Source organism: Glandiceps talaboti, chromosome 12 (genome assembly GCF_964340395.1).
Source record: "Glandiceps talaboti chromosome 12, keGlaTala1.1, whole genome shotgun sequence".
NCBI lineage: Eukaryota > Metazoa > Hemichordata > Enteropneusta > Spengelidae > Glandiceps > Glandiceps talaboti.
In genome coordinates this window covers 17,325,045-17,349,034 of record NC_135560.1, presented here as the reverse complement: position 1 = coordinate 17,349,034, position 23,990 = coordinate 17,325,045, and the positions used below count along the sequence as shown (strand labels likewise).

Genomic DNA, 23,990 nt, shown 5'->3' with positions numbered 1-23,990 from the left:
ATTAAGTGAAATCATAGGGTGGAACCCAACACTCTATATAGACCTAGTGAGAACCCTGATTATTAGGTGAAATCATAGGGTGGAACCCAACACTCTATAAAGACCTAGTGAGAACCCTGATTATTAAGTGAAATCATAGGGTGGAACCCAACACTCTATATAGAACTGGTGAGCATGAATATGAAGAAACCTAAATCATACTTTCTCTTATTCACATTTCAATAACTATTTATTCAGTACATGTACACAGTATTAGACACTGACATGTTTACATTTCAAGTTGAAATGCTAGGAAATGTAAATTCAACATCAATTATTACTGAAAGTGACACAATTTTATTTTGGGAACTCAATAAACGATGATAAATATGTCTATTTATAATTTAAAACAGCCAATAGCTCGTCTATGCTAGTTGTCTCCTCATCTGTGTTACAGTATGTCTCTTGAGATACTCACATAATGAAACACCAGCTCTAAAAACATCTGGATTTCAAAGAAAATCAATTGCTAGTTTGATTTGTACGACTGAAGGTACTGTACAACAAGCTAAATCCTTAAGACATCAAGAAGAAAGGTTACATTGGAACAGAGAGGTTATATTTGTTTAGTACTGGAATTGAAATATAGTGCCAATGGCATTGTAAAACAACTGAATATATATTAATAATTAAATTCATTTATTTACACTAAAACAATACCCAAAGTTTGCAGCCGTTGACCAAAAATGATACTTCCCCATTGGACATGGCCAACTTGAATGACCATTTTATCTGAATTTTAAATAGTTCAGATTCATAGAACACATCTTTTTATCATAGTTATGTTGATTTTCGTCATAAAAGCGTATGAATTATCCATATAGCATTGACAGCTTTATGCATGGCCATTTTCTCTATGATGTGACAGTGATGTCAGTAGCTCCCACAAAGTACCCCATCAGAGTGTGTATTCACTTTTATCAAACTGCTATTCCACATATAGTAACTGAGGATGATTAAATCTATTTCAATAAAGTCCAACATCATTACGTAGTTCTTCATAAGAAACAAATACATGGCACTAAAATATTCAGATCTGGCCCATGCCCCTTTAAATGACAAATTGTAAACATGACGACACTGATCAGAACATCTTGCAGATTGGCCAGATTACTTTATATATCTCATCTAGACACATGCACAGCTGTACACAGATAGACACCATGTAGAGTGGACAAATGGCCTGTATAAGTAGGACATACCAAAAAAATATCCATAAATTTTACAAATGGGTGGACCTCGAAAAAAAAAAATGAAGTTAATCTAAAATCACAGTCCTATGTATTGATTGGCAGGCTTGTCTTTATGCTAGAAAAACATATTTGGAAGAAACTGAATTTTAATGTTAACAGTCAGTTACCATTTCAACACATTTAAAACAATTTTAATTTTGTTAATTTTTTATCAGTTCTTGATAATGAAGAGTTGCCATCAAATTTATGAAGATTGCTTGATTGAGTTCTTACATTTAATCATGTTTCAGTATGACCTACATACAGACCATTGGCCAGCAGTATTAAAAATAAAAATATCATTATCATATGAGAAAAGTGTCAAACGGTTGATGGTTACAGCACTGCATATCAAAACCTGCAGTGAATGCCTTCAGAAGCTTCAAATATTAGGCAAAATGAGCAGCTGTGAAAATTTTGCAATTATAATTATACTGACCTGTAGACCATATCAATTTCCAACTCATCAACAAATCAATTTATATATTTTTTTTTAAATGACATGATATCATGTATTAATAATTATAATTCTATATATTAACTGTTGGATCATGTGACAGAATAGAGATGGCTTGGGTATACTATGACATCACAGCTGAAATTCTTCAATTTATGAAAATCTGATCATGGTAAATGATTTATAATATGATTATTACTGCTACCTTTACATGGTACCGTCCAAACACCCTACTTGTACAATTCTAAATGTCAGCTGGACTTCAGGTCCATAATGTACATCTTACTTTTTTTCTGTGTTATTTCTTTTCTGTGATACCGGTAGTTGTTATTTTGAATGGACCACTGATATTGGTACATGTACTGGCTGAAACTTGCATAAGTATGACTGGCAACAAGGAGGTCTGTAGCATCCCATTTGGGCAAACTAAATGAACAATTTCAATTTGGGTGCACTTAGAAATTGTCTTTAACATCAGGATTGTACCGGTCAATGTTAACTTTTTAGATGATTTTATACTTTTAATACCAACCTACATGAATGCGATACTAGATGGGTTTAATTTCCAGAATTAAATTTTGTTGCAAGTAATTTTAAGTACTTCTAATTCAAAGACTGATATGTGTTGTAAATGTAATATACACACACATACACATATACATGAACATGAGTACTTTATCTACATGTTGCAATGAGACATTTGTAACTTTTATAGAATAATTTTGTTAAATTTATGTATGGGCATCATATCAATTTGCCACTGTATGAGTAATATCTAACCCCCCCCCCCCCCAAAGATAAAGAGAGAAAAAAAATCCAAAACAAAAAATCATATTCTTCATGATGTTTCTCTGTCTCTCCTTTTCCTCCTCTCTATTGTCTTTTTATCAGATTCCTGGTAACACCCCCTTTCCCAGCTTCTCTACACAATTAGCATGTTCTAAGCCCACCTAATTGAATAACTTTCATCATGAAAGAAATGCTCTGTTCATAAACAGGTGTTGATGCTGCCGCAATGACTGTAGATGACGTTGATAATTCAGATACTTGCTTATTCTTGCCAGAGAGGGTGCTGTTCTGCAAAATATTGAGGGTGGGCGAAAATATATATGTATATTTTTTTATGTCTGAGCTGATAATTGGGGTTAGTCAGGTAATTAGAAACAGAAAATAAAGAGTCACCCTTATTGAGTTCCTGGCAAAACATTAAAACTGATTTTATGAAGTTGAAATGCACATAGTGATTAACCCTGTATTAAAGTGGGTACATACATGTATACAAATAAAACTTGTATGATAGACAGGCATTAGTGAATGTAACTTTTTTTTAAAAATGTTTAGACATCTTGATGGTACCCTTCTGTTGTGGCAAGTGAAAAATAAAACACAATCATGTAATGTTTAAGTTTCAAATTACTCTAAGTTTAGCATGCATAGTGTATACATGTACTTGTCCTTCAGTTCCTTGGCTGTTACCATACATTTAACAGCTACATAATGTAATTATAATATCTCTAATTTACTAACTCTCAAAACTACTTTGAGCAACACACACACAGCAACAGTAGTATGTAAGCATCAGTGAGGAACAAAAATCATCATACACTTCTGTTGCCATCTGTGCGATACTCAAATCTGACTGCAATCATCATAAAAAGTCATGTGAGAAAAACTACACCTGCTACAGTCATTGGGGAATTAACATCTAATAATCAAAGCATACTGTCATAGTATAGTAACATTACGTACAAAATGTAGCTGACCAGCTTGTGTGTTGTACTTCTCTTCTTGTATTGTTTTTTTTTGTAGAGTAAAATTAATCAAAATCCCTGTTTGTTTTTTTTTAGGCAAGGGATGGGGTGGGAGGTCAATAGTATAGAAATTCATGATTTACTAGATAGCCATATGACTGAGCCTATGGAGTTACTCTTGATTGTGAACATAATTGTACATGTGGGTGTACAATCAGCCTCATGTGTGTTACAGTGTATACATGTATGTCTGCCTTTGCAGCCATTTGTTCTAAACGTAAGTTATGCACGTATATCTTTGGTTGAAAAAGTATGAAGAGAGGTGTTTAGGATCTAAATTTAATCACAGACAGTGGAGGAGGAATACCCAAAGTAACTACCATAATGTACCATCCCTTCCTCTTCCATCTGTCCATCCATCCACCATCCATCTAAACCTCTCCATCGTTTGACTGATTTTACCTACTTACCACCCTTAACAAAAACATTAGAAGGGAACCTTGGTAAAATGACTGGGAAACTCAGGTAGATTTTACCTACTTACCACCCATAACAAAAACACTGGTTATGGAACCCTGGTAAAATGACTGAGAAACTCAAGAAGATTTTAACTATTTACCACCCATAACAAAAACACTGGTATGGAACCCTGGTAAAATGACTATGGAACATACATGTACTTATCACCTTCAACAATACCACTGGTGAAGACGGCCACCATTTTTTGTCACAATCCTTGACAAGGTCTATACAGCACTTCAATCTTGGGTCATGACCTCCCATGATCAATCACATGAAGACAATTGTAATAATATTTTTGTGTGTACACAAAATGAACCCACTGACCTCTAAATATGATAACATTTTGTAGCTAACATGTCTGATTGTTTTTACCTGAACTATACATGTCCTCAACCTTAATTTAGTTAGGGTTGACATAGGGAGGTGAATGTGGTTAGACTCCCTAGTATAACCTCAATTTGTATCATCTGCAATGAGTATACATTGTTCTACATCTGTCAACATTATTGATTTAAAGACAAAAATGCATAAATAGATGGAATAAATTGTACACTTTACCTGTATTCCAAAATGAATGTTTAACATCAAACATTATGGATCTAGAAAACATTTTTCCAGCTGTCATTGATTAACACGAATGTAAATTATCAGTCAGTGTGTCATCTGTTGACACAGTGACTACACTAACTTTTTGAACAATTATAAATCAGACAGTGCCATTTTTCATAAATAGCTAAATAATGAACGGCACTGACCATTCAACATTTATTCCCTTCAAGTGAGCCACAAATCAAGGCTGTTTGCAGCAAGTTATCTCTTCTGTCACAAACATACATACGTCTATTTTGATGTGTATACATATACTTTTTTACTAAGTTTTTACTAAGGGATATGTACACCATGCATTACACGTATGTGTCATTACTCATTTAAGATAACACAAACAATATTTTACATATCAAACGTAGCTGTTGAAGCCTGTCGAGCGGCCGGAAGGGGCAGCAACCAAATGGGGGGTAATCACTGTGCTGTCCAACGGTATCTTTCACTTTTATATTTATGAGCATTTATACTGATACCAGAACGGTTGGCAAATCGGCTTCCTGGTTTGCGGAGATGACCTGCAATGTAGGCCATATTAACACCGCAGAGATGGGGAAGTTGACAGTTTACACAACCACATGTAGTTATTGAGCTGGAAATATTCATGCCATGAAGGTAAAAGACTTTTTTTTGTAAAAACTTACACTTCCAGAATACGGTCTCCCTTGAATAACCCAGCCTTTTCAGCTGCGCCACCTTCCAAAACAGCACTGACATGCTGAAGTGGTGCATACAGTTCACCATTGATACTTTTGAGTTGGCCACCTTCGCTAACTTGTCCTCTGACATTAAAACCAAATCCAGTTTCCGATTTGACTATGGTGACAATGCGAGGTTGTGAAGTAACAGGCGATGTAGGTGCTGATGAGGACTTCCTCGAGCTACCGTCGTCGTCGTCCGCCATCTTGGTTGATCATGAAATCACGTGATTAATATTTTTGAGAGCTGTGACCTTTCAGTGTGACCTTAGCTTAGAGCACCAATCACCAATGATTGAGGGCGGAGTTGTTTTCACTGAAGATGACAACGTGAATATATACAAACTCATCATTTTGATAAAACCAAGGGGAAGAATAAATATTAGGCACAAACTTAACGTACTAAAACCTAATGTGTCGGACAAATACCTAAATTAAATTTAAAAAGTCTACTCAAGACTTGTTCCCATGGATACGAAGCTCTCTTCTGACGGGCATAAACATTTGGTTGACACGAACCCTTGAAACTTGAAGTCAGAATGAATTCAAGTTCGTACGGCAAAACCTAGATGTAATGTATGACTGAAATTCATTTCTGCAATGTCTAATTGTCTTTTCAGCTGTAGCAATGACCAATGTAGGCATTTTCATAAATTTAATCAACTGGCATTGGAATGTCTAGTCTGTTGATTATTCAAGTATTTTCGGATGGAATCTTTTAACGTTACATTTTTTTATATTTCTTAAAATTGGCTTAACTTTATGTTCTCCGTGGCTTATGAGGAAGGCATGCTGGTCGTCACCCTGCATGGTCTCCACACAACCTGACGCTCATATTGGGGTAATGTGTCGCGTCGATAGAGGCCGCTATATCATAGACAACGGACGAATTTCAGTTTGATACATCTGACGTCACTTCTGGAAAACACATTACAAGCATCGTTATTTACAGGTAACAAAAAAAGTTCCACATATTCTCTAAATATTACGGAACATTTTACACCATCAACAAAAACGATTGTGAAGATAGCAAATTACCAGTCTGGCCATTTATTCACAATTTGTTCACATTGTCTTGAAGTTTCAAACTCGTCACCCCACCACCCAACACCTTACCTCCTAACTCCACCCCCACCCGTCATGGGCGCGATTTGCATAGATCTATCTGCATATTATTACGTCGTTCCCATCTCCTGGTTTGAGGTATGATCAGAGTATGATCTAATATTGTGATTACCTAGGCTATCATGAATCGGAGTGATATTTTTCATATCAGCCACAATATTCAGCAAGTCTTTGTGATCGATAAGGACCTGTCAGTTTCTCCGGCCTGGGGTGTATAACACACACACACACACACACACACACACACACACACACACACACACACACACACACACACACACACACACACACACACACACACACACATATATATATATATATATATATATATATATATAGGCATACACAAACACATTCTCATGACAATCACCCGCTCCCGGGGTTTAATTTGATGCAAATTATGAGCGAAATATTTCGTTACCCAACGCCCCTTTCTGACCATCAGAATTTTAAAAACATGTACCTTCACACCCCATTTTTTTCCTGCCCTCCCATTTTCTCCCCAGTCCCTTGCCCTAAATTCTGCTCGTTCCCTTAAAATATACCATCCATTGTAAAGTGGTCACCCTTTATAGTTATTTATCGCCCTCTGTGCATATTTGTCAATGAACTTTCGATTGAGAGATAATTAACTGGAGAGTCGCCAAAGTATATCAAGGATGCTCAACAAACAAGAGTTTTGGATTAAAGCATAGAATCTAGGCTAGAGTAAGCCGGGATTCCATTCTCTCTGTTGAATAATGATTTGAAATAGTAAAAGACAACAGTCAGTACTGAGTATAGGCTTACTCAGTCTACAAACAGGATCAGCATAAACAATCCATAATCATAAAGGAAACCATTGTATACGTATTTTAACATTGACACTATTTCTCCAGACGGGAGTAAACACTCCAGTCCTTGAAAGCTGACGATTCTAGGACAGGATTTCATTGTTCTGAGATCCATGTAGCTGATTGTTTGAAAAATTATAGCCTTTCCGACACATATACAAAACTAAAGAATTTCCGTTATTACATTTGCAAGAAAGTAGTGTCCATTGTACTGAATTACATTTTACTTGTCAAGGAACACCCCTCCCACCATCCCAAACAAAGCATATGATAGCTCCCCCCCCCCCGCGGCTTGATTGTGACGAAATCAAATATCAGCTATGGCTTTATTGAAAAGCTGTGTACAGCGTAAAATCTTATTTTTTTAAAAATGATATATGGTTATCGCTTATAATTATACAATGTATTTAGGTGTTTGTCTCAAATTCATCAGATTCATGCATTGTCAGAGACGTGACAACCGCTTGCGGCTCTTGCAGAAAATTACTCTGATCATTTATACAAAACTACAGTAGTGGCAAGTGCAAACAATGACTTACGTAACAGACTGTGTATACCCCGGGGCTGGGCTGGACATTGAAGTTACAGTATATTGTTAACCCACATAAAACAAATAAAGTGAAGCTGCGAATGAATAGTTTACTGAATGCGACACTTTTCATCTTAAACTGCATTTCAAATGTATTTAATGCACGGGTACGAATACGTGGTTGAGTTATTATGTAGTGATATAACTCAGATAACAAAAAAAACACCGTTAGAAGGAGACGATGCACTCAAAACGATCTTATTAGTGATAATCATCTTCGTTAACCATCTACTTAAAAATAGTGTTTTACCATCAGATATCATAGACCTGCAAGTGATTTCGTTCATGCCTGCTGTTCCACCTTTAATAATAAATTTAAAGAGTTCGATTTCACTTTCTATATTGTTAATCTTAATTAATTGTTCATCTCGGATTGATTACTCATGGTGGTCCACTATTGTAACCACGATCGTTCGCAATAGTACATGTACCCTCCTGTGTATGAATGTATTGGCCATGAAGTACTTAGACGATGTCAAGGTGACGTCATTAATTCATTGTGTGAGTTAAAGGATATCATTCAAAAAAATGACTACATTCATATACTGTTTAATCATTACTTCAGTTGACATTGTTTGTAAACTACATATGATATACTGAATATGAAGGGATTTCTTAATATATATATATATATATGTGTGTGTGTGTCTGTGTGTGTGAGTGTGTGTGTGTGTGTGTGTGTGTGTGTGTGTGTACTTGTGTGTATGTACGTGTGGTAATATCAACCATAAATGCAATGCATTGATATCATCATGCAATATAGTCAATCTGATTAAAATCTGATGTAGATCATCGGATATTAATCAGATTGACACATAGCTAACATATGAATAATCAGTAAGCTAAAATTAATGCAGTGAAATTAATGTATTAAGAGCTTTATGGGCTGATTTGAAATGAAATATCATTGATATTACATTTTATTTGATTGTTGTTTGTTTTCCTCCGGCAATATCTAAGCTTACAATAATCAAACATACATTCTTCGCCATTGGACCAAATTTGATAGCTGGGCAGTATTAGCAAAGATTGTAGACTTAGATCCCAAACACATCTCGTATTGGTCAGGTTTAAGTTTGGTATCACAAACTTTAGCATGATATGGATGTATGAGATCAATGTCAAATGCACGGAAGATGTTCAAATCACTAACAACAAACTTATCAAAGAGATCAACATCTTCTGCTCCCCATCCGGTAATATTAAGGTCGAATCCCCCTACTGACTTGAAGTCACTGTTGTACGCACATACCATTCCGAAGGAGAAGTCAATGTAAAAACCAAGTTCTTTTGATATATTTCTTTTGGGCGTGGCACCCGCTGTGTTCTTATGTACTATACTCGGATTATACATACTAAACATACCGGGGTAATATACTTGTTTTCCCCTTATATTGTTTCTACGACAACGAGTGATAGTTTCATGCGATATAAGGAGATCTACATCAACGAAGAAAAGTAAGGCATCATCTGGAAATTGAGCAGCACCTAAGGTTAGTGCACGTCCACGAGTAAATTCCCCCTCGCCATGTATCAACCGAATGTCTGCTTCAACATATTGTTCTCTAAATGCTTTGATAATATCACTAAAGGGCATTTCTTCAGAAGAATCTTCGTACAGAACAACGGCCAATTTGATGTTTCTGTTTTGTAGGAATACTTTCTCGAAATTTATCATGAATCTTTTGAACGTATCGAATCTACCAGCCAATGGCACCACAACATGAACGGTGACATGGGAGAATTGCTCAGTTGAAACCCTTTCATCATCGTTGTCATTAACATTGAGATGATGTTGGTTGATCGTTTCTTCAGTGAACTCCACTTTGCCGAACGGTCGGTACAGATAAATGTGGTGTTGTGTGGTACTGCCCATAATTTTTCCACTAGCGCTTCGCATTTTCTTAAGTTGTAAGTGTAGTTGATACGATGTTCCAAATTTGGGGTTAACACTCCTATAGCCGTTTAGGAATTTGTGAAGCCCCATAACATTAAAGGCAGCATTTTCACTTATTAAATCAATATATTGGGAGGTAGCATTACCAAGTTCAGATAAATAAGCTCTCGTAAGTGCATGGCGAGGTTGTTCGTTAGCCCAGGTGGAATAGCCATAAGGAGCAATAAACTCCCATGGTAGAACTTCCGAGTAATTTCTTGTGATGTACGGGGTTCCATGCTTGATGTCCCCTAAGCTGACCATCTCTTTGTCGCGATGTTTATTCATTAATTCATCCATCAGTAGTATTTCTCTCTTTAGTTTGGCTGCTTTCAAATTCAATTCTTGGATATCTTGATGTCGTACGTGAGAATCCATCCTGTATAAGTTTTGAATAGTTTTGATGGGGTGCAACGTAATGGCTCTGTGTACCTGGGCGTTTTGCAGGTCTCCTTTGAATGAATCATCGGGCGAGGAATGGTTGTGAAAGAATAGTTGATGCATCTGTAACAAATGAAAACAAAACAAAAAAATCAACATACCGTATTACAACTGTCCGAACATTGTAGCACAAAGAATAAATACCATCTTCAGGGTCAAAATATTGTTGTTGCTATGGGTATGACCATGGTCCTTAATACTAATAACTGTCCTTATGTTTTGAAAGTGAAGTTGTCGATTATTCGATAATTAAAAAAACATCAATAAGCAATGATTAAGCAATAGAAGATATGACTCAAAATTTAGATATCAGGCGATGAAAGTTTTACGAAAATCAAAGATTGTGGTTGAATGTACTCGAGACATTCTTAAAGTTAACATCATTCAAGTTTCATATCAATCTATCTAATGGTTCTAGAGAAGAAGATCATGAATTATTTGAAATGGGAGTTTAAGTCGTGATTCGTGATAAATGAAATCTGCCTATAACAAATGAAAATAACTTTAAGCCTTTGAAGACCGGACACCCCTTCTGAAAAAGGTCGTACTAAAATGTTGTCAATACATTAATGCCTAGATAGAGTAAGTTGATATGACTTTAAGTTGCATATAGGGACAGCGTCATTTTTAAATGATAGTTCATAATTACCCTTACAGTGTTGTCAAATAACAATAGTCTAACTTAGAACCTTCGCATGGGTAGACCATGACTATAGTCCTCGCAATACACACTTTGCAATACAATCCAGTATTCAAATCTAAAATTAGATTAACATAACGTAGCAATGGCTGAAGTCGTAGTGATCCAGAACAAAATACCATCTATGACAGCTGGCAGATACTGTCTAGCAATATTTTAATGTTGACACCACATAGGGACTGACGTCATATGATACAGCAGTCTTCCTTACTAGATGGTGAATGTTTACAGAAGGGCTACATGCTTGGCACCCTATGTTTACTCTTTGAGAATTAGCCGACAAGTCAAAAACAAACACTGGGGAATTAAATGCACTCAACATTTGTATAGTATCATCTTCTTGAACATAAACGTAGTAAAAATATATTTAAAAATAGACTAGTGCTAACATTCACACATATTTTTTCCTGTCCTCTGTGCTACAACAAAGGGTTAAAATACGTTACGCTAGTTTCAACCACTTCTCACATCCAGCTTTGCCAGACTATAGAATAATAGAGGGTGCTTTACTGGCTATGATCGTGAAAGTACAACGTCCATGCTATGATAAAAGGAACCATGTACGTCCATGACACACACAATCAAAGATTTCCAATATCTCACTCTTTTTTTGAACGTTCTATATCCACGGTTAAATAATACTTGTATACTGTGTTGTACGTGCTTACTGATGCATTGTAACAACACAGAAAACAATGCTTCAAATTAAAGTTTACCCAGCAAAATATTGACAGCCCTGTGCTGCAAGTATGTTAAATACACCCAGGCCGCATAGCGACATTGTGGTATACATTTCTGTAGAAGACCGGCATTCGTTGTTTGAATTTACCTTTCGATGTTGAAATATAAACTTCAGCGTCTTGAAAACAAACCTTTTACGTAACTATTGCATGAAGATATAGAACTATTTCAAAACCAATCCAAACCACACGATCGACTTGTGTAAACTACCTTTGACCACAAAGAATTTTAAACCACTATAGTAAATTTTTTAGTAGAGTGAAGAATACATGTGTAATTAAATACTACTATGTAATAAACGAAATGCTCTTACCTCGTAAGACCATGTGCAGTCGATATTTGCAAGCATTTTCACAGCCCGACCGATTTCAACATCATCATGAATTGTATACAAGTTCTTTATGACGTAACCAATATTTGACACAAGTTTTTTCAATGTTTCTCGACTGAATATAACACCAGGCCCGCCAATGCAAAAGTTTTCCCATGAGTACATATTAGCAGGATTGTCTGGACTACCTTGGCCAGACTGCCCTATGTAGTGGACCTGTGAACTATTAATTGACCGTAAAAACTTCTCCAGTTTAATACCTTTGATATAAACATCATCATCAGCACGCATAAACCACTCGTATTTATCTATGAAGTTATCGTGAATGTACTTTAACAGCATAAATGCCTTCTTCATTGGTGGGTAGCTGTCATCAACTCCGGGCAGCATGACGAGTGGTAAATCGGTTTCAATCGTTTTGGCTTCTATCCCAGGGTAGTATTCCACTGTTCCTGGTATTGTGTCCGCCCATGTCAAGTTAATGGCAACAGCACGAGTTGAAAGATAGTTAGCTGTTGTCATAACACCAACGTAGATAAAATTGTCCACTTTTGGGGAATTCGTTGGCATAGTATACAGTATACCTAGACTGTCTCTCGCGTACTCGTTCCATGCCATTTGTTCATCACGACTAATGAAAGTACCCATAAATAAACCAAAGAGAAATCCAACGAACAAGTTTCGAAAATTACGTACGGTCAACAATCTACGACGTTGCCCTCGCAACAACAGCCTTTCGCACATTAACTTCGCCATACTTGAAATATTCAACCTCTTATTTCGGGATAAATGTTCTTAGCTTGCAGTTTGGTTATGATTATCGCCCGAAGTCCTATTAGATTATCATGTATACGTGACTATAACGCAATTAATTTAGATAGATCTGGTGCTACTGAAGAATTTACCCCCTAGTGTAAATCACAAAAATATCCGAGAAAAAATGTCGATGAAGGTACTAGTACTCAGTTGACTGAAAAGCAAATATGAACAATTCGTTACGCAACGCAAGGTAACGGCTTGGGCATTTAGAAACCATAGCCACTGTATACACTTCTTCAAAAACAAAATAGTTAAGTTGTATTGTAGTCTTTTGTTCCTTTGACAATTTTACCTTTACTCTTCAGTTGTAAATGTCCACTAATTTCATGGGTCGCTGCGTACATAGGCATTTGTTATAGGCACGGTGCCGCTAGGGACAACTATTTTCGTAGACGGGATTCCTTTGGGTTGTCTCTGTGTCCATTTTGTTTTCTTCAGTTTATTAAAAAGTGAAACGTATCCGTCTGAATAACACCCCGCGTGTGTGTGTGTATGTATGTGTATATGTGTGTGTATGTATGTATGTATGTATGTATGTATGTATGTATGTATGTATGTATGTATGTATGTATGTATGTATGTATGTACGTGTATCTCTCTGTATGTATGTATGTATGTATGTATGTATGTATGTATGTATGTATGTATGTATGTATGTATGTATGTATGTACGTACGTACGTGTATCTCTCTGTATGTATGTATGTGTGTATGTATGTATGTATGTATGTATGTATGTATGTATGTATGTATGTATGTATGTATGTATGTATGTGTGTATGTATGTGTGTGTGTGTATGTATGTATGTATGTATGTATGTATGTATGTATGTATGTATGTATGTATGTATGTGTGTATCTTCATTATAGTACATCTTCTTGAATGTTTAATGGGATTTTATATAATATCTTCGGACATTACTTATTTTGACTAAGGCCAAAAAACGTGTCCTGTTAAATCTACTAAACGACCATACGCCATACTATAATTATTTGTATAACTCGATACTATAACATGTACAACTGGCATCATATTCCATCAATTTCAATATTTACTGTACACTGTTATTAAAAGTATTTAAAAATAATTGCTTGACCACCTGTTTTTAAAACTTTAGACCAATGTAGTGTATGAGCTAAAGAGTTACAACTTTCGTCTGTGAAATGTTGTGTTGAAATCAATTAAATAAGCAATGATATGATGCAAATGCCTTTAGATTTAATTTCGTGAAATCTAAACATTTGCAGATAGTTATATGAAAGACGTTAAATATTGTTGATAGAAATAAATTTGTAATGTATTTTTTTTAGGTCCTGGCTATAAATGGCGTATGTCATATCAATACCTACTTCATTAGGTGACCATCGTGAACCGTCTACATAAGTCCCTACTATTCAGTTTGTTTCATTCATACAAAATAGCTCTTAAGATACGATAAAATTGGTTAAAATAAACCATATAATGCTGATGAGGCTAATCAGTATGCACAATATTTTTATTATGCCATAGTGTGACAAAGTGTATTCCTATGACAAGTCGATTCATCAAAGTAAAAATCCACAGATGAAACAAGGATATGTAAAAAAAAGTATGTCAATTAGTCTTATTGGTATGCATGGAAATCAACGAAATGTCATATATTGTTAATGTTTTACAAGAATATGTAGTAGGACGCATTTATTAACAATACGGCTAATTAATATGCATGCTCTTACAATGTAAGTACGATTTAGAAGTAGTGACAAATATGAGAAATGTTTCAAAATAAAGTTTAGACATTGTAAGTCCCCGGGAATGCGCCCCTTACGAAACAACCTTGACAGACTAATCGTCATTCCAATGTTTGCATAACAGACGTCCAGACATTTACCCTATCTCTGGCTACAGAGTAGCTAATTTTGGACCACGGCCTTGAGAAAAGAATGAAAGTAAATCGTCAAATAACTGTAGTAAGAGCGCGAAATTGAGTAATCTCACAATGATCTATCTGTCATGCCCAAAAAATATGCATCGATTTTGACCCAAAATCCAGTCATTTCTTTCAAGTGTAAGTTCATTATAATCCGGCGATACTTTTTTAGTTAAACATTCATTTTTCGCCATTGCACCACATTGTATAGTTGGGCTGAATTGCCATAAATCATAGACTTTGATCCCAAGCACATCTCATGTTGGTCAGGTTTAAGTTTGGTATCACAAACTTTACCATGATATGGATGGATTAGATCAATGTCAAATGCACGGAAGATATTCAAATCACTAACAACAAACTCATCAAAGAGATCAACATCCTCCCCACCCCATCCTGTAATACTAAGGTCGAATCCCCCTACTGACTTGAAGTCACTGTTGTACGCACATACCATTCCGAAAGAGAAGTCAATATAAAAACCAAGTTCTTTTGATATATTTCTTTTGGGCGTGGCACCCGCGGTGTGTACTATACTCGGATTATACATACTAAACATACCGGGGTAATATACTTGTTTTCCCCTTATATTGTTTCTACGACAACGAGTGATAGTTTCATGCGATATAAGGAGATCTACATCAACGAAGAAAAGTAAGGCATCATCTGGAAATTGAGCAGCACCTAAGGTTAGTGCACGTCCTCGAGTAAATTCCCCCTCGCCATGTATCAACCGAATGTCTGCTTCAACATATTGTTCTCTAAATGCTTTGATAATATTAATAGAAGCATCCAATGATCCTTGTTCGGAAAAATCTTGGTACAGAACAACAGCCAATTTAATGTTTCTGTTTTGTAGGAATACTTTCTCGAAATGTATCATGAATCTTTTGAACGTATCGAATCTACCAGCCAATGGCACCACAACATGAACGGTGACATGGGAGTATTGCTCAGTTGAAACCTTTTCATCATCGTTGTCATTAAAATTGAGATGATGTTGGTTGATTGTTTCTTCAGTGAACTCCACTTTGCCAAACGGTCGGTACAGATACATGTGATGTTTTTCGGTACTGCCCGTAATTTTTCCACTAACACTTTTTTTTTTCGAAAGTTGTAAGTGTAGTTGATACGATGTTCCGAATTTGGGGTTAACACTCCTATAGCCGTTTAGGAATTTGTGAAGCCCCATAACATTAAAAGCAGCATTTTCACTTATCAAATCAATGTATTGGGAGGTAGCATTACCAAGTTCAGATAGGTAAGCGCCCGATAGTGCACGCTTAGGTTGTTCTATAGCCCAGGTGGAATAGCCATAAGGAGCAATAAACTCCCATGGTAGAACTTCCGAGTAATTTCTTGTGATATACGGGGTTCCATGCTTGATGTCCCCTAAGCTGATCGTATTTTTGTCGCGTTGTTTATTCATTAATTCATCCATCAGTAGAATTTCTCTCTCTAGTTTTGCTGCTTTCAAATTCAATTCTTGGATTTCTTCATGTTGTACGTGAGAGTCCATCCTGTATAAGTTCTGAATAGTTTTGATGGGGTGCAACGTAATGGCTCTGTGTACCTGGGCGTTTTGCAGGTCTCCTTTGAAGGCATCTTTGTAAGAATAATTTTGGAAGAACAGTTGATCCATCTATTAAAAATCAACACAAAATTAACAATAAACAGTCATAAAACATTACAAAGGTCTAACTATTCTAGCATAAAGCATGAATGCCATCGTTTAGGGTCAAGGTCTGATAATTTATTTTGTTGCTATATGTATTGTCATGGTCACTCGGTATGTGTAAGTTTATTTTCGAATGTTTATTCACTGGAATACTCACAACTCACCGGAACTGTAGTCGATGAAAAGGATTCTTACATAGTTAGTTTTTTCAAGATGACTGAGTACACGATTTAGAGCCATGAAAACAACATCTTCCGACGAAACGGTTTGTGTAATAGGGTATATAAATGAAGGAGGAAGTGCAGTAGAACCAGACGGTCGAATGCTTTCACGATAACCAAGGATAAAGTGACAAACCTATAATCTTTAAGCTGAGATAGACGTGGACTTTTTAGAAACGTGGCATGGGTGTAATAATCGGCTTCTTAAAGAAACTGGGAAATAACGTGGTAATATCTAGTCTGGGCCAACTGCTTGATTGGCATAACTGTTTCCATGTATATATATATATATATATATATATATATATATATATATATATATATATATATATATATATATATATATATATATATATATATATATATATATATATATATATATATATATATATATATGAATGATGAATATATGAATATATACTTGGTTGTTAATTGGTCATTGTTCATTGTCCATTCTGCAATTGTAATGAATATAAATTGACATAATTGTTTTCAGGTATATATATATATATATATATATATATATATATATATATATATATATATATATATATATATATATATATATATACATACTTGGTTGTTAATTTTCCATTTAACACTTTGACCTCTTTTCACGCCTTTTTCTGTGTATGCGTATGTATATGTGGGGGGTGTTACAGTTGTATGTATAAAATGTACGTTTAGTGGTGATGGTGGTGGTGATGGTGGTGGTGGTGGTGGTGGAGGAGGAGAAGGACTATTACTCATATTTTTGGGTTCATTTCAACGTCGACCTGTTGTGTAACCACTAAATACTGACAGTAATTGTGTAACAACCCATTTGCAACGATTACCAGAGGCATATAACTCGATATATCCATTACTATTGAAGAATGGACAATGAACAAAGAGCAATGACCAATGATCACGAATGATTAACTAAATACTACTAAAATGCCACAACATTTCGGCTTACCTCGTAAGACCATGTACAGTCGACATTTGCGAACGTTTTCACACCGCGTCCGACTTCAACATCTTCATGATTAGTATACAAATGCTTAATAACATAACCGACATTTGACACAAGTTTTCTTAACGTTTCCCGACTGAATATAACACCAGGTCCGCCTATGCAATAGTTCTCCCACGGCGGCATATTAGCAGGGTCGCCTGAACTACCTTGGCCAGACTGTCCTATGTAGTGGACCTGTGAACTATTAATTGACCGTAGAAACTTCTCCAGTTTATTACCTTTGATATAAACATCATCATCAGCACGCATAAACCACTCATATTTATCTATGAAGTTATCGTGAATGTGTTTAAGCATTAAAAGTGACTTTTTAATTGGTGGATAACTGTCATCAACACCCGGCAGCATGACTATTGGTAAATCAGTCGCACTCGTATTGGCGTCTTTCCCTGGGTAGTATTCCACTGTTCCTAGTATTGTGTCCGACCATGTCAAGTTAATGGCAACAGCACGAGTTGAAAGATAGTTAGCTGTTGTCATAACACCAACGTAGATAAAATTGTCCACTTTTGGGGAATTCGCCGGTAATGGGTATATAATACTTTGGTAGTATCTCGCGTATCCATTCCATGATACCGGTGTATTACTATTAATGAAAGTCCCTATCAATAGACCAAACAGTAATCCAACGAATAAATTCCGAAAAATGGATATGGTTGACAATCGTCGTTCTGCTAACTTCCTCATACTTTACACATACATTCAACCTCAGGCGTGTAAACTGTTTTTTTGTGACGACTTCACTAGTCTGTGTATGGTAATCGACGATACTCCTATTTGTTTATCATTCAAACGATACCACGACGCAGTATAAATTTTATACTGCGACAAATATACCAGTTACTAATAAAGGGTAGATAGGCCATAAACGGCATATCACCGAGAAATGTCCCATGAAAAAATAACATATACAGATGTTTGCATACAAGTCTCGTTTGAAAGTACATAGAAAATTCAAATGATTTGAACAATACATTATTACACAACAGTAAGCGCGTGTAAATATTTCTTATGTAAGTAGTAAAGAAATGTTTTGTTTGGATTGGATTGGATTGGAAACTACATTTGTGGAACAATGTATCATGGAACTAGGACAACTTTGTATTTTCTTTGTCTGCAGTCTATTGTTCTGTAAACTTCTGTTCAATAGTAATTAAATAAATGTATAAGGGTATTTCTGGGGTGTTCATAAATCAAATATGCCTCTATTACAGGAGTTTATTGTTAATTGATTTAAACACAAGCAAAGCTACTCACAGTGTAGTCCAGATTTCAGACACTGTTGCTGATGGCTATATAGACAGTTCGTGTTAAAGCTGGAAGGCAACTCTTCTAGAATAATTTGATAGTGCTAAATCTTAAAGGCATGCCTTCCAAGTAAAATTTTGAGATTTTATCACACGAAATTAGCATAAAATTTACATATATTTGATTCCCTGCATATATTCGATAAAAAATTCAGCGATTCCCTACAAACATTAGATAAACAAATTTAATAAAGCACTTTTAGAAACCTTCAAAATGCCCCCCCCCCCCCTCCCACTTTTGACTTATTGAGATACTTTCTAGAATAATGTATCATGGGACAAAGACAATACGGCGGCAACCATCTTGAATCCTTCAGCAACTTTGTTTTTTGTTATGTATACACTTATCCCTCTATGTACTGTAGAAATATCATTTAAAAAAAGTAAACGAATCATTGTTAAAGGGATTTCATGAGTGCTCATAAATTTCCCACTTTGCAATGTTGTCAAAGTGAGAGATAGACCTAGACATCAATTTGCATGCGACTACTTTATTCCCAACATCTAATGAGGTGTTTGTTTGTAAGAATTACAAAAAATATATGAATTTACATTCCATGTTGTCTTTGCAAAGAATTTTGAATGTCATATTTTCTTTGAATAAAAATGCAATCTGCAATTAAACATTCGATTATATGTTTGATTTAAGATACGATTTTCTGAGCGGGGGAGGGGGTTGGGGTGGGTTGGAGGTTGGATTTAGAATGTGTCTCTACTGTTATTAGTTTTTCGTATTTGAAAAAGTCCAAACAATGGCATCTTGCCATGATAAAAAGTGGAAATGACAGTAACATTGACAATATCCAATAACAGGCTAATTTGTATTTCAGTGGTAAATTACAGCCTTCTAGAATGAATCATTCATGGAGGAATTTCAACGAAATAACATAGCTAAATATAACATGGCCTTCAAGTTGTATAGTTAAAATAATAATTCATGTTGTTCCCTTGAAATATTATAAAAGTTATCCATTAGATACGCAAAGTGACGTCATATTTTTTAATGATTTCTATGTTTAAGGAATGTGATGTTTTACTCTAATTCCATTTTCAGACAAGAAGAACGCATTGTCATCTCCAAAGAATATAAAACTATTCATCTGTGAGGGCGCTAGTCACGAAAGTGGACATTTGCAAATGCTTGCCCAGCCGAAATTTACGCACTACCTGAAGGCGAGAAATTACACACCATCGTTTTTGTACACGTGAGAAAAATGTTCATCTACGAGGATGCGAGTGTCTGTAAACTTGTTAAGATACGATAAAATTGATTAAAATAAACCATATTATGCTAATGAGGTGAATCAGTAGGCACAACATTTTTCATTTTTCCATAGTGTGACAAAGTGTATTTCTATGACAAGTTTGGCTTCAAAAATCCACAGATAAAACAAGGCAATGTCATAAATCATGGTCATTAGTTTAATTGGTTTGCATGAAAATCAACAAATTGTCACATATTGTTTGACAAGAATATAGTAGATCGCATTTTATTAACACAAACACTTCTTCAGATACACAATAAAATTGTGAAAAAAAATGCCAAAGAATATACAAATTAGGCTTATTAATCTGCACGCTCTTACAATGTAAGTAATATTTAGAAGTATGAGAAATGCTACAGAATTAAGTTTAGACATTGTAAGTCCCTATGAGTGCGCCCCTTACGAATGAGCCTTGACAGACTAATCGTATACCACATACATAAATAGACTCACACACCACCCTTATCTCTCTTTATGTGAGGTAAAATGGAGTAAATGGATATTTTTCTCCCCAAAATTTTAAAGTTTAAAGTACGTACTAAATGCTATGTCTACAATCTCAGATTCTCGCGTTCTTGGTATCTATCAGTTGAGGATTACGTGGGATCATTCTTTTGTTCAGGACAAACATTTTTTCATTTCAGGAAACAATTAAACATTCATTTTTCGCCATTGCACCACATTGTATAGTTGGGCTGTATTGCCATAAATCATAGACTTTGATCCCAAGCACATCTCATATTGGTGAGTTTTAAGTTTGGTATCACAAACTTTACCATGATATGGATGTATGAGATTAATGTCAAATGCACGGAAGATGTTCAAATCACTAACAACAAACTTATCAAAGAGCTGAACATCCTCCCCACCCCATCCTGTAATACTAAGGTCGAATCCCCCTACTGACTTGAAGTCACCGTTGTATGCACATACCATTCCGAAGGAGAAGTCAGTATAAAAACCAATTTCTTTTGATATATTTCTTTTAGGCATGGTACCGGCGGTGTTCCTGTGTACTATTCTCGGATTATACATACTAAACACACCGGGGTAATATACTTGTTTTCCCCTTATATTGTTACTACGACAACGAGTGATAGTTTCATGCGATATAAGGAGATCTACATCAACGAAGAAAAGTAAGGCATCATCTGGAAATTGTGTAGCACCTAAGGTTAGTGCACGTCCACGAGTAAACTCCCCCTCACCATGTATCAACCGAATGTCTGCTTCAACATATTCTTCTCTAAATGCTTTGATAATATTAACGGAAGCATTAAATGATCCTTTTTCGGAAGAATCTTCGTACAGAACAACGGCCAATTTAATGTTTCTGTTTTGTAGGAATAAATTCTCGAAATTTATCATGAATCTTTTGAACGTATCAAATCTACCAGCCAATGGCAACACAACATGAACGGTGACATGGGAGAATTGCTCAGTTGAAACTTTTTCATCATCGTTGTCATTAATAACATTGAGATGATGTTGGTTGATCGTTTCTTCAATGAACTCCACTTTGCCAAACGGTCGGTACAGATACATGTGGTGTTGTGTGGTACTGTCCATAATTTTTCCAGTAGCCCTTTCCTTTTTCGAAAGTTGTAAGTGGAGTTGATACGTTGTTCCGAATTTGGGGTTAACACTCCTATAGCCGTTTAGGATTGTGTGAAGCCCCATAACATTATAAGCAGCATTTTCACTTATAAAGTCAATGTATTGGGAGGTAGCATTACCAAGTTCAAATAGGTAAGCGCCAGATAGTGCACGCTTAGGTTGTGTTATAGCCCAGGTGGAATAGCCATCATGAGAGATAAATTCCCATGGTACAATATCCGGGTACTTTCTTGTGATATATGGAGTTCCATGTTTGATGTCCCCTAAGCTGACCATCTTTTTGCCGCGTTGCTGTTTATTCATTAATTCATCCATCAGTAATCTTTCTCTCTTTAGTTTGGCTGCTTTCAAATTCAATTCTTGGATTTCTTGATGTTGTACGTGAGAATCCATCCTGTATAAGTTTTGAATAGTTTTGATGGGGTGCATCGTAATGGCTCTGTGTACCTGGGTGTTTTGTAGGTCTCCTTTGAATGAATCATCGGAAGAATAGTTGTGGAAGAAAAGTTGCGACATCTGTTAAAAATCAACACAAAAGAAACAATAAACAGTCACAAAACATTACTCTAGCATAAACAATGAATGCCATCGTTTAGGGTCAAGGTCTGATAATTTATTTTGTTGCTATAGGTATGTATGGTCACTCAGTATGTGTAAGTTTATTTTCGAATGTTCATTCGCTGGAATACTCACAACTCACCGGAAATGAAGTCGATGAAAACATAGACCCTACACACTGGTGTAGGGTCTATGATGAAAAGGAGAGTTAGTTGTTTTTCAAGATGACTGAGTATACAATAGACACCTGTGGAAAGATAAACAAGGCGGCTCCGCCTTGTTGTTTATCTTTCCACCGGTGTCTATTGTATACTTAGAGCCATGGAAACAGCATCTTCCGACGGAACGGTTTGTGTGATAGGGTATATGCATGGAAGAAATGAAGGAAGAAGTGCAGTAGAACCAGACGGTCGAATGCTTTCACGATAACCAAGGATAAAGTGACAAACCTATGATCCTTAAGCTGAGATAGACATGGACTTTTTAGAAACGTGGCATGGGTGTAATGAACGGCTTCTTAAAGAAATTGTGAACTTTGCAGATACCAAGGGACGTGACATAAAGAGGTTCCCCAAAACGGCAAAAACTTGATTTGAGCATGCATGTATGTCCGTAATAAACGTGGTACAGTAATATCTAGTCCGGGTCTACTGCTTTTCTGCCGCTCATGTTTGAAAAAATGGCATATATTGTTCTCAGGTATCATTGACAAAATATGAGCATATACAATACATATACGTATACATATACATATACATATACATATACATATACATATACATATAAACTTACTCGGCTGTTAATTGTCCATTTAACACTTTGACCTCTTTTCAGGCCTTTCTGTGTGTGTGTGTGTGTGTATGTATGTATGTATGTATGTATGTGTATGTGTGTGTGTGTGCATGTATGTACGTACGTACGTACGTACGTACGTACGTACGTACGTACGTATGTATGTATGTATGTATGTATGTATGTATGTATGTATGTATGTATGTATGTATGTGGGGGGTGTTACAGTTGTAAGTATAAAATCTAAATTTAGCGGTGGTGGTGGTGGTGGTGGTGGTGGTGGTGGTGGTGGTGGTGGAGGAGGTGGACGATTATAATTAATATTTTTGGGTTCATTTCGACGTCGACCCTTTGTGTAGCCACTTAATGCTGGAATATAACTGTGTAACAGCCAACAGTTGCCCAAGGCAAATCACTCGATCTGTTCCCTTTACAATTAGTCTAGTTCCAGACGACATTCCGATTTTACACTATGTTATCTTCATACTACGTCATATGAAGATAACGTCGTGCAAACTTGGAACACGCGTCGGGAACTCGATGAACTAGACTACTTTACAAATAAACAATGAACAATTAATGACCACCAATAACTAAATACTACTATAATGCGACAACATTTCGGCTTACCTCGTAAGACCATGTACAGTCGACATTTACGAACGTTTTCACACCGCGTCCGACTTCAACATCTTCATGATTAGTATACAAATGCTTAATAACATAACCGACATTTGACACAAGTTTTCTCAACGTTTCCCGACTGAATATAACGCCTGGTCCGCCCATGCAATAGTTTTCCCACGGC

The 23,990-nt window shown here is 35.9% G+C and overlaps 2 protein-coding genes across 2 annotated transcripts in view; both read right to left on the bottom strand.

Moving 5' to 3' along the window:
* Window positions 1-5,508, bottom strand: part of LOC144443284 (sorting nexin-27-like) — a 62,970-nt gene extending 57,462 nt beyond the window's left edge. The window contains exon 1 of the mRNA XM_078132722.1: window positions 5,249-5,508. Coding sequence (XP_077988848.1) covers window positions 5,249-5,508 — 260 coding nt within the window. The remainder of the gene's footprint in view (window positions 1-5,248) is intronic.
* Window positions 5,509-8,819: 3,311 nt separating this feature from the next.
* On the bottom strand, window positions 8,820-12,754 carry LOC144443032 (chondroitin sulfate synthase 1-like). The gene is made up of 2 exons (XM_078132405.1): window positions 11,981-12,754; window positions 8,820-10,289 (listed from the first exon to the last, which is right to left on the bottom strand). The coding sequence occupies exons 1-2, from the start codon at window positions 12,752-12,754 to the stop codon at window positions 8,820-8,822; spliced, it is 2,244 nt and encodes a 747-aa protein (XP_077988531.1).
* Between the last annotated feature and the right edge of the window lie 11,236 nt (window positions 12,755-23,990).